Source organism: Emiliania huxleyi, assembly GCF_000372725.1.
Source record: "Emiliania huxleyi CCMP1516 unplaced genomic scaffold EMIHUscaffold_270, whole genome shotgun sequence".
Taxonomy (NCBI): Eukaryota; Haptophyta; order Isochrysidales; family Noelaerhabdaceae; genus Emiliania; species Emiliania huxleyi.
Window position 1 is genome coordinate 137,924 of NW_005200010.1, and position 12,054 is coordinate 149,977.

At 63.5% G+C, this 12,054-nt stretch overlaps 3 protein-coding genes across 3 annotated transcripts; 2 read left to right on the top strand and 1 right to left on the bottom strand.

The window, feature by feature from the left end:
* Nucleotides 1–4,490: 4,490 nt before the first annotated feature.
* Nucleotides 4,491–7,347, top strand: EMIHUDRAFT_238451 (hypothetical protein; the record flags this gene model as incomplete). Its single annotated transcript, XM_005776882.1, has 7 exons — nt 4,491–5,097; nt 5,294–5,779; nt 5,857–5,928; nt 6,124–6,500; nt 6,569–7,065; nt 7,190–7,235; nt 7,315–7,347. 7 exons carry the CDS (start codon nt 4,491–4,493, stop codon nt 7,345–7,347), a joined length of 2,118 nt encoding a protein of 705 aa, XP_005776939.1.
* Nucleotides 7,348–8,688: 1,341 nt separating this feature from the next.
* Nucleotides 8,689–9,873, top strand: EMIHUDRAFT_238453 (hypothetical protein; the record flags this gene model as incomplete). The annotated part of the gene is made up of 1 exon (XM_005776883.1): nt 8,689–9,873. One exon carries the CDS (start codon nt 8,689–8,691, stop codon nt 9,871–9,873), a length of 1,185 nt encoding a protein of 394 aa, XP_005776940.1.
* A 1,068-nt stretch (nt 9,874–10,941) lies between these two features.
* Nucleotides 10,942–11,881, bottom strand: EMIHUDRAFT_315431 (hypothetical protein; the record flags this gene model as incomplete). Its single annotated transcript, XM_005776884.1, has 3 exons — nt 10,942–11,293; nt 11,431–11,522; nt 11,561–11,881. 3 exons carry the CDS (start codon nt 11,879–11,881, stop codon nt 10,942–10,944), a joined length of 765 nt encoding a protein of 254 aa, XP_005776941.1.
* Between the last annotated feature and the right edge of the window lie 173 nt (nt 11,882–12,054).

The window sequence follows — 12,054 nt, forward strand, 5'->3', positions numbered from 1 at the left end:
CAGCTCACCGCCTCCTTCCCCGCCTCCGTCGCCATCGCTGCCTCCGTCGCCGCAGCCTCCGCCCTTGCCGTCGGCTCCTCCGTCGTCACCGCCGGCACTGCCGCCGCCGCCGCCGTCGCCGCCACCGCGTGCCCCGCCGCCGCCGTCGCCTCCGCCGCCAGCGCCGCCAGGCTCACCACCGCCGCCCTCGCCGCCGCCGGCGCCGTCCAGGCCTCCGCCACCGCTCCCGCCGCCCTCGCCCCCTCCCTGGCCGCGGGTGCCGTCCTCGTGGAGCCTCGCAGGGCGCGACACGTTCGAGTCGTGTGGCACAGACCTCTGGGACGTCTGCTCCGACGGCTGGTCCTCGGACGCATTCTTCAGCAGCGGCGGCTGCCGTTCGGCCGCACACCGCCGCGGTGGGCAGCTGAGCCTTCTCGGACCCGTCTCTCTCGAGCCTGTAGGCGGGTTTCGGCCGAGCACTACAACGTGCGGCGACTTGGGCCGCGTGCTCGGAGGATACCGCTCGGCGGGCGCCGGTGTCTCGGTCGCCTATCCAGCGCTGCGGGACGGGGCGAGGGAGGCTGGACGCAGCGCTGACGTGCCGCATATGCGACTGTCCCCCCACACAGGTGCGCAAGACGTTTGAGCTGTTGCCGCACACGGTGCTGCGTCTGGAGCTCGAATTTGTGAAGATCGACTCTTGGGACCGGGAGAAGGCCTTCATCGAGGTGGACGGGGTGCGCGTCTGGGAGCAGATCTTCCTGTACTGGGAGGGCGACAGGAACCATTGCGGCGACGCGAGGCGACAAGCGCCTTGGGATAGCTGTAGCGGGTCGCCTAGTCACCAGTGGCTCTGGAGGCGAGGGCAGGCCCTGAGGGGGAGGGGGGTGAGCAGCCGCGTGCAGCTGCCTCTCACTTCTCACGCCTGCCCATCGACCAACCCCGCCCAACCTTGCTCCAGCCCCGCCCCCCACCCCCGCTCTTGTAGGTTCCCGGAGATGGCGCCTCTTCCTCTCTCGCTGATCGCGGCGTGCGCCGGTCTGGACGCCGGGACCGACTAGGGACGCTCTGGCTGTAGGTCCAGCCCGTCGACATCACCCTCGCCCACCGCCGCTCGACCGCAACGGTCCGCATCGGCTCCTCCCTCTCGCACACCGCCAAGTACGAGTCGTGGGGCGTTCGCAACGTCCGCCTCTCGGTCCGTTTGCCCGAGCCACCGTTGCCGCCGCCGCCGCCGCTTCCGCTTCCGCCCCCCTCCTCGCCCGCGCCGCCAAGCCTGCCCTCGCCACCCTCGCCACCTCCTTCGCCTCCGCCGCCATCGGCGCCACCACAGCCGCCGCCGTCGCTTCCGCCGCCGCCGCTGCCACCACCACCGTTGCCGCCGCCTTCGCCGCCGCTGCATCCGCCTCCGCCGCCGTTGCATCCGCCGTTGTTTCCGCGATATACGCAACCTCCGCTTCCTCCACCGCGGTCGCCGCCGGCGCGGCCGCCGCCGCCCCTCCCGCCGTCCGTCCCGCAGAGGGTCTGGATCTTCGTCCCTGCCGGCGGCCCTCGGGTAGCGACGGCACAGCCGCCACCACCGCCTCCCTTGCCGCCGCCCCCTCTCTTGCCGCCGCCGCCGCCGCCGCCGCTTCCGCCGCCGCCGCCGCTTCCGCCGCCGCCGCCGCTTCCGCCGCCGCAGCCGCCGCCGCTCGTCCCGTTCGTCCAGCTCGTCGAGCTTGGCAGCCTGAGCAGCCTGAGCAGCCTGAGCCTGCCTGCCAGTCTCCCGCTCGACGAGCGCACCGCCCTGCTGGCTCTCGTCGCTGGCGCGGGCCTCGTTGGCCTCCTTCTCTACCGCAGGCACTCGTCCCTTCAGCCGTCCACCACCCGCTGGCAGAGCATGGTCGAGGCGGACATGGTCGAGGAGGACGAGGTCGCGCCTCCGCCGGCAGCGAAGCGAGGGGCTCCTCACTACGACGACAACGACCCATTCGCGCTGCCGCTGGCACGGCCGGACGAGCGGTCGCAGCAGGGGCGGTCGCGCCGGGCTTCGGCGGCCGACCTGACTGGCCAGCCGGTGATATACGAGTGGGAGTCGGGAGGAGGCGAGCTCACCGCAAGCACTCTCATCCGCCCCGAGGCCGGCGGCAAGGTCACGCAGGAGCCGACAGGCGACGACGGCCTCCCCATCGTCCCCTTCAACGCCATGGCCATTCCGCGGGGCCCGCCCCGCGGGTTGAGCGCAGGCGACGGGCTGCCGGAGGTCCCTTTCGAAGGATGGCGCACAGGCGGCCCTCGCGCTGCAGGATCCGGAGGGCCACACAAGTACTCCCTCTGAGAGGCACCTACCTGATTGTGGTTCCGCGCCCCGAGGGTTAGGGGCGGCACGGACGGACGCGGCAGCGAGATGGCAGCAAGCAAGCGCGTGCGCAAGCATCCCCGCGAACGGACGGACGGGGTGGTCGCTGCCATTAAATTAGCACATGCTCATGCAAACCACGCCGATACGGACGGATACCGTGTACACGGACCTCCCTCTAGAATCTTAAAAGCCGTGCCAAGTGCCAACCGTGTCTGTCGCTTCCCTACGACCTAACGTACCGGGGACAAAGACAAAGACAGCAACACCCAACACTATCACTAGAGCCGTATGTGACACTAAAAATAGATAGAGAGACAGACTAGACCCTAGTCCCTATAGTGGTATAGAGAGCAGAGTGAGATCTGAGAGTCCAGACACCAGAGACGGGTGACGGAGACACGGAGTCGGAGTAAGCAAACGGAGTACGGAGAGTGCCCACTCAGGGAGCCCCCAGCCAGCCCCCCCCGGCCCCGCCCCGCGCACGACCTAGAGCTAGACGAACGAGCACATCTATCATCTTCTCGGTTCACACGTTCACAGTGGCATAATTAGAATTCAATCATTGTTATCACATAAATCACATTATTCAGCTGATTTTTGCAGCAAAAACAAGAGGAAAAGCATCTGACTGCTGGCCAAGGCGGCCCAAATAAATAAGTAAGTAAGACGCGGCCCTCCGTTATACGCGATTGCTCGCCGAACGACGCGCAGCATGATGACGAGCCCACGGTCCACCGATACATCGGGCCGTTTGCGAGCATATAAATGACGAGATTCGCAATCAAATACTTAGCTACTGAGTAAGACACGGACCTTGCAGCGCATACAATTGTATCGGAAACCAGTTGCGCAAAAAGGCAGGCACCACGACGGGCACTAGTGGCGGGCATTGTCGACACTGCATTTCGCGTGTGAGGCGACTGCCCCTCGCTCCCCAACAAGCCCGAGTTGTGTCAAGTTGTCGCACATGCTGGTGTCGAGCGCATTTTCCGCCGTGCTCCTCCTTCCCGCAGTGGTTGCTCTACCGACTCGCCGCACGAACTTTGCTGCCCTGCCAGAGGCGACCCGCGACTCCTCCTTGACCGTGTACGTTGTGACTCACCAGCAGCTGGAGGTCGCTGCTGCAAGTGCTCGCGTCGGGTAAGGACTGGCTGGTGCTCACCCACGTGTGTTTCCGTAGGACGATCTCTTCTGGACGACGTGGAAGGACGGGGCGGAGGCAGCCGCTGCACCGTCTAGGGCCGTGGTGGAGTGGCGGAGAGTGGGGTACGACCTGAACCGCACCCTTGCCGCGCTGGCCGAGGCGGGTGACAAGGGTGACGCGCTGGTGGTGACTGTACCTTACCACCGAGGTGCTCCCGGCTCACCTTATGCTCCCTCCATCTTATGCTCCCTCCATGCGCCCCCACCCCCCACCATCTCCCCTGCTGGCGCAGATACTGAGGCGTATGCGGCGATGGACCAGGCCATCTCCAACCTGCTGAAGACCATTCCGGTCTTTACGACGAACACGGACACGTACCACAACGACAAGGTACACTCGTACATTGGGTCCGCCAACTACGCGATGGGCCAGAAGTGTGGTCTTGCTGTCCTGTATCCCAACAACATTGACGTGATCGCAGGGCGCGAGCCCCCGCCCGCAGTTGACGAGCCCCTGACTTTCAGAGTGTACTGGGACGCATCGGACATGCTCAACGAGGGCCTGCGCCAGCGCCTGCTTGGGCTGAACGAGACGATTACCGGCCAGGGCGCCGCCCTCGAGCTCTTCCTCCCCACGGGAAATCCGGACTGCCCCTGCCTGGCCGCCTACCCTGACCAAGCGATCTTGGAGGACAGCGGCCAGCTCCGCGTCAGCATCGACGGGTCAGAGTTTGACTATCCAATCGGCTATGGCATCGGCTCCTGCTCTTCTCATGACCGTCACCTCGCGCCGGTCTGCGACGGCATCAATCCGCCCTCCTTCTGCAGCGACAACTGGTGCTACGTCGACCCGGACAACTGAAAGGCGGGCCTAGAGGGCACGAAGGACGGTGGCTACGAGTGGACGCGCACACCGGGTATCGAGCCTCCCTACTCATACGAGACGTGCGGGTCTGTGAACAACTACGTCGACTTCATCTCCGGCAACAACACCGCATCCCAGGAACAAGCGTGGGACGAAGAAAGCATGCTGACCATAGTTCTAAGCTCCAACTGGGCGCGGCGGTTCATGCCCAATGTTTTCATTTGCGGCGAGGAGACTGTGCAGATGCCAACCGTCCCTCAATACGGGCAGTCACCGTTCCTGCAGGGACTTAACGCCGTCTCCATGGCCATCGCTGCAGGACACATGGGCACTTCCGCGGATCGCGAAAGGAGGGCAGCAACTTCGGGGTCCGCAGCGCAGAGGCAGTGGAAAGCCAACATGGGCAACAGCCTCGCCGCTCAGTCTTCTGAGGTCGCCACTATCTACCCGCCCGAGTACAGCAACTTGTCTCGAATTGGCCACAGCGTGGTGAACAAGCTCATGACGCACTGGGTAGAGAAGGGTGCGGTCTGGGACGTGTGGCAGGACGCGCGGTTCTCGAGCGATTGGATCGTACAGCATCCTCCAGCGGAGGCGATTGGCCAGCCGTCCGGCCGACTTGAAGTACCAGAGTACTGTGACGAAGACGATGGAAGTCGCGCTTGCGATAAAGATTACCATCTCTATTTATGTGAGACTGACGAGGACTGTAAGCCGAAGCCGCTCTGCCCGGATCAGGGGGCGGGCAGCAACTACTTCACGTGCGAAGGTGACGACCAGGTTCCGATTTTTGCCCCGACAAAGTGCCGAGAGTCAATTCCACGGTCAAGACTCCGGCAGGCAAGCCCCCCCTCACGCCCCTCACGTCTAGACTCTGATCACCAGCACCTCCCGCCTGTCTGCGCGTGGCTTGGAGAGGCTTGGAGATACGCGAGCCCTTGTCGGGACTTTCTTGCACACACTAGGCACGCCCAAGATGCTCTGCGCCGGGCACTCGCGCCATCTGTACGAGAAAATGTACGACATGATCACAAGGGCGCATGCGTTCGTGGATGTTACATCGCTCGACTCGCCTGATACCGTTGGGTGGTACGATATTGACGACAGCTGGTCGACAGGGTGGGGGACGCAGCTTGGTCACGGCTACCAGTTCACCGCTGCGTTTCGTGACGCCCTCACGTTCCTCGCCAATGATGGCAGGAGTGTCACCGTAAAGCTGCTGTTTGGCAGCGTCCCCCTCAGCAACGAGAACACGCGGCACATCCTGGAAACGCTCACTCGTGATATGCCAACCAGTGGTCACGGCGTGACGGTACACGTTGGCACGTACCGAGTCTGGGCGGACTCGTGGAATCACGGGAAGATAATCGCAGTAGACGGCCAGTATTTGCTCCAAGGCGGCTCCAACTACTACGCGTTTGACTATCTGATGGAGGACCCAGTGATGGACGGTCCGCACCCTCCCCCCGCTGCCCCGAACACCCTATTGCTGCCCTCAGTCACCCTCTCCTCCCACCGTGCCCCTCAGTCTCAATGGTCATCGAAGGAGGTGCTACCGTCACTGCTCACCGCTACGCCGCCAAGCTGTGGCAGTCAACATGTGACTGGTCCGGATGGGGGCTTCATCACGTGGACTCGTCGCATCGCTCCCCGAATGGCAACTTTCTCGAAGACGTAAGCTGCCCTCCCACGTACGATGACCTCGTGGAGCAGCGAGTCATTGTTCCCAGCTCGGACTTGGAAAGGCGTCCAGCGTGCGACGGTTGTGTTCGCGTCATCCCTGCTGCTCGGCTAGGCAGGCTTGGTGTGAACAGGGCGGGAGGCAACGACGCTGCCGATTTTGCGTTCCTCGCTCTGATGGAGTCAGCTCAGACTAGCCTCAAATTCTCACAGCAAGACATGTTGCCCGTGATCTTCAGCGGGATCAGCGGATCGGTGATTTCAGCTAATGTTTACGGCACCACAGGCTTCATGGCTGACAAAGGGTTCGAAGACACTTGGATGATTATCGGTGGCCTCGCTCGCGCTTTGGTGCGCGGGGTTGACGTGTACGTGCTGCTGAGTGCCCCTTGCTCCTTTGGCGCCAACGATCCAGACGCGGCTGGTCTGGATGGGGGGGATATGTGTCCAATCGACGGCAGCCCGCCCAGTGGCTTTAATCTGTGGAGCCAGGTTGTTGAGGACCATGCGATGGTGGCTTCTGGCCAAGCTCAACCGAGTACCCGTCGAGCATTCCAGAGAAGCGCAGCCGCGCGCGGAAACTGGGAGGAAAAGATGCCTCAGAGACGTCGCTAACGCGCAATCATCGCCAGCTAACGTATGGGTACGGCTGGACCCTTGAAAACACCGCCGATTGGATTTTTGCGTATCTTGCAATCCATCCCGAAGAGCGCCCCCAGAGTGCCCATGGCCCTGCTGCTTCAAACGAGCTCATCAACCTCATCTGTAAGCGTGCGCACATCGCGCATGTCCGTGTTGCCGCAAGCGAGGCCACCTATGGCACAAGAGCCGACGGTACACAGGTGCGCACGACGCAAATCGGCAATCACGCCAAGGTGATTATGGCGGACGACAGCGCCTTTTACATGGGCTCAAATAACGCGTACGGCGCCGGACTCGCCGAGTTTGGACTAATCGTAGACGATGCGGAGAAGGCAAGGGAGTTGGACAACAACTACTACTCGCCCCTTTGGCAGCAAGCTAAGGCCGGTGCCGTCTCTGGCTCCGACGCCATCGGGTGCCCGTGGGGGGAGAACCTGGCAAGTCGGATCCCAGTGGACACCCTTGAATAGCGTCCGGAGGAGGGAGGACGGCGCGGGGACTGCGAACCCAGGCCAGCGTCCTGACAGAAGCGAGTGAAGTTTCGTGCCGAATGTGGGCACGAACGTCATCTGGAGAGGCTCTAACGTATGACACCCAGAAAGTCTTTTTGTTTCAATTTGGCCTTTGTGATGATCTGGCTCCATGCGCCCGTTACACCCCAGAGGCGTGTGTGGCGGTGACAAAAAACACAGTTTAAAAAATTGTTCGTAAGATAAGCTACATACACTGAGAGAAGGAGAAGGCCTCTAGGGGCCTAGAGAACACACACCCCTCTCCCTTTTCTCCCATTCAGCTAACAGTACTACACTGAAAAACAGTCAACGGCCTCGAACGACAACTAGGACGACACGTTGTAGTTTTCTACACCATGTGTACAAAACATGAAGTGCCGAGGTGATGCTCCCCGATGGCCGCATTGCGCGGCTCCCGCGCCAGCTGACCTGCCTGGCCGTTCCACGCCTGCGAGTTCCGGCCAACAGCTGGTATGCGACCCCGCCATCTCCTTCACGTCGTCGCCTCTGCCACCAGCAGTCGCCGTCTTTGCCAACAACCCAAAGGTGACGCCTGGCACCGTGCGACGCGTGGCGGCGCAACTCTGCTGTGCGGGGCGACAGCCATGCACGCCATCGGCGAATGACTGCGCTGCGGTGCTGCTAAATCATGGCTGCCTGCGCGATGCTGTCTTTGAGCACTTCCCTCGTGTCCTCTGGTTCTCACGCCGGATGCCCTTTACAAGCGACGATGTGACCTGGTCCCGCGCCATCAACGGCGCGAAAGCGATCCGCGAGGCAATCCGTGGCGCGTTGCCTCGTCCCCCACTGGACCTCTTCCTAATCTCTAACGGACCGAGCTGGATCACGCACAAACGAGGCCACGCCCAGAAGATCCAAGACGCCGCTATTCGCCCACCCACTACACGAACGAACGCTCTGCTTTCCGGGGAAAACTTGGAGCTGCACTCCTGTAGGCGCACGCTACGGGCCCTACGACTTTCGAGAGGACACCTGGCGAATAAAGAGGGCGGCAAGGGCGCTACGTGCGCTCTTCTTTGGTCACAACTACTCCGTCCTGACCGAGCGTGGGCTGAAGGGAGCTCTGGGCCTCAGTCGCCTCTCGCCAAGTGCGAAGCTGCCGCTGGGTGAAGACGGTCAGCCAATGCATGGGGTCAACCTCTCCATGTCGACTGGCTTCCTTGCCTCCGTTGCGCTGTTGACGCTCAAGCCCTTCTCGCCCGAGCAGGTTCGCGGCCTCTTCCCGGTCGGCTTTACTCGGCACCTCCGCACCAACGCGGATGGCACTATGCCTGGCGAGTGGCCGAGGCATCCCTACCGTGTCGAGAGGGAGTACATGCGCTGCCTCGGCCGACTCAATACGACGTTTGAATCGACATAGCCAAGCGTGAGGTATTTTCTTCTCAATAACAAGGTCTGGTGTTTGGCATTGGGTTTGTTTCGTGCCAGCACGCCGGTCACATCTTCTTTCGGGACGGGCGTAACTTCCCGATCGATCGGCGACGGGGCGACGGCCTTCGCCAGACATGAGCTCCGAGAAAAAATGTGACGGTTCCGCGGCGGCAGCTTTCCTGGCCGCGATGGCAACTGGCACGGTCGGTGCTGTCGCCACCAAGACAATGTTCATGGTCCACGCTGTTGGGAGCACTGGTGAGATGGAGCCGTTCACCCCTCCGCTGTACTTTACGCTGGTGATGTTTGTTGGCATGGCGCTCGCACTCCCTTGGCACTTTTGGGAGAGCCGTGGCAGCGAAGAGCCTGGGCCCAGCCTCGGGCTGATCGCGCTGCTGTGCGTGCCGGCGCTGCTTGACATGATTGGCACCGCAATCCTCATGCTCGGCCTCCTGCTGATCCCTCTTTCGGTCAACAACCTCCTGCGCGGCTCAATCATCATTTTCGTGGCTGGAGCGAAGCAGTTTGTGCTGGGCGACCAGCTGACAAAGCCGATGTGGGCGGGCGTCGGCGTGATCACAATCGCAATCACAGTCATCGGTGTGGCTGCAGTTGGCAACGGGGGCGGCGGCGCCGGCTCGGGCGATGCCTCAGGCCTCTTGGCGGGGGTGGCGCTGACGATCGTCGCCACCCTCGTCTCGGCCGTCCAATTCGTGGCGGAGGAGAAGCTCATGTCCAGCCTTTCGGCTCCTCCTATGCTCCTCGTGGGGATGGAGGGCCTCTGCGGCACCGTCCTGACTCTCTTTGTCGCCTACCCGATCTACTACTACATCCCCGGCGCCGACCACGGCCACTTTGAGGACCCGTGGAACACGATCGCGAAGCTGGGCAACTCGACACCCGCCGTGCTGCTCTCCCTCGCCGCCATGCTCTCCACCTTCCTCTTCAACGTGTTCTCGATGCTCGTGACGCACAAGCTCTCGTCTGTTTGGAAGGCCATCTTGCAGAACATCAGGCCGGCCAGCATCTGGCTGACGCAGCTCGCGCTCTACTACTACGTCACTGACGGCGCGTTTGGAGAGGCCTGGCTCGGGCTCGCCTCCTGGGTGCAGCTGGCCGGAATGCTGATGCTCCTCCTGGGCATGGCGGTGTACAATGGCAACATCACTCTGCCGGGGTGTGCCGACGACACCGTAATGTCGCCCATGACCGACGACGCAAAGGTCAGGGCGAGCACGGCCGACGCAGACACGAGGCCGATCATCAGCCGCGCCTCCGTCCGGCAGAGCGGGCTCTCGAAGAGCCTGCTCCCGAAGTGAGTGAGTGGGCGGCACCGTCGGGACCCGGTCGGACAAATGATGTGATGATGCGTGCGCGCGGGCCTTCTAGGCCCGCGGGTAGTCTCCCCCCATCCCCAGGGCCTCCAGGGCTCGCACCTCAACCTCTCACAGACCAGCGCATAGCGCCATAGGACGTATTTTCTTCTCATAACAAGGGTACAAGGCTGTGAAGAGCGGAGTGCCCAGGGAGTGGAGTGCCCAGTGCCGTGCCCCTGATCACGAGGAGTGCTGCTCGCACGATCTCTGGCGCTGCCCATGTCCTCGCGCTCCAGCCTTCTCTTCCTGATCCTCTGCCTATTATCATCCGTGCAGTCAGCTCTGGTCTCGGGTGTGACTGCTGTGGCCGCCCGACTTCGCGGCTCACCTGCAGCCGTGAGGCCACGCGCCTCCGCTGCCACATGCCGGGCTCCAGCGAGCCGGCGGCACGCGCCAGGCTGCTCTTGCCCTTCGTGCCTCGGTCACGGCGCCGACTGCGCATGCGGCGCGTGCTCCAGGCATTCTAAATCAGACTGCAACTGCCCGGCCTGCCTCTTGATGATGATGAAGATGGTTTGAGTCGTGCGTTTTCGCTTTCGCCACAAGTGCGACACCCCATCGACTGCAACGGCTCCGGTCGCTGCCCCACGGCTGTCGACGCCGATGAGTACGGGGCGCGAGTGCGGCGGCGGCATCCGTGCTGTGCCCCGCCGTAGAGAGCCGTGTCGTACGCTGCTGACTTGCGCGGACCCTTCTCCCTCTTCGTTCCCGTCCTGCGGCGTCATGTATTAAATTTTACCTTGCATTCGCGTTCCAAAGAGCGTCTCAGCTCACGGACGACAGGGACGTCACTGGAGTGTCTCACACGAGCAAGAGCAGAGTTGTAGCGTAGAATAGCGCACACACGGACATGCGCACGCGCGAGCGACGTCCCCGTCGCGGTGTCGACTCACGCGACTGTCGAGTGTGCTGTCGTGTGTCGACGCTCGACGGGGACGAGAGCAGGAGAGACTGGAGAGTGGACAGAGGTGCCGCCGCGCGCGGTGTGCAAGCGCTGCACGCTGGGCCCGCTTAGCGGCGGTCCCAGAACATCTGGTAGTCGCCACAGCCGGCCATCGCCTTGAGCTGGTTCCGGTTGATGAGAGGCCGCCCCTCGGTGGTCTCCATCTCGATCTTGCTGCTCTGGAAGGGGTTGAGGCCGGCGCAGCAGGCGCACGCGGGCGAGTCAGTCTCTGGCATGGCGCAGAGCACATACTTTGTGTTCGTGTTTGCGAAGAAGGTGTGGCCGAAGAGGATGCCCTTGCTGCTGCGGTCCCAGCACTTGCCCTGCGAGTAGTTTGCGCGGGGCCTCTTGTCGGCAAGGTCCCAGGCAAAGGAGCGGAAGGATCGCTTCCGCTTGAGCGCCATCGAGTAGACAAAGTGCCTACGGCGGGCGGCGAGGCTCGCTCACACCGCGTGGCGAGGCGCCGCCGGGTCTGGCGGGTGGGCGTGCGTCGCGACGAGCATGTGCTCCGCAGGGCCGGGCGCCGCCATCGTCAAGCCGTACTCGGTCGGCGGGACGAGGCACTCGGTCCTGCGGGGAAGGGTGCGGGGAGGGTGGGGGGAGGGGTCAGAGCACGCCCCTGCACTCGGTCGACGCCAGGCGCGCGGGCCTGGCAGCGCGGCCGGGCGTCGCCTTCTCGAGCAGGACGCGCGGCGAGCGCACGTGCGTGAGGCAGCCGCGCCCGAAGAGCCAGTCGGGGGCGAGGGCGATCCGCTCGGCCCGCGCGACGGAGGGGCCGATGCTTGTGGGGTCTGGTGGCGGTGCGACGTACTGGACGAGGTGCGCCGCCTTGGCTCGCTCCTTGTACTGCTTCTTGCACACGGGTCGCAGCATGCCGGCGAGAGTGCACTTGTGCGTGCCCGCCGCGTAAAAGGTGGGGTGCTTGTCGCCGGCGACGACGAGCCACTTGTCGCGCGGCTTGCTCCGGTCGGGGAGCGGGACGGAGAGGGCGGAGACGGTGTCGCGCATCAGCTGCTGGTCGATGAGGGCCTGCAGGAAGGGCTCCGGCACAGGTACAAGGCGGGGCTCTTGGGGAGAGCGCGTCTCGCTGCCGGCCGAGCGAGTGCGTTCGGGTCCGGCTTGCCTCCGAGGTGGGGAGGCTTGCGGGGCGGCCCGTCGAGTAGGGCGACGAAGCGGGCCCA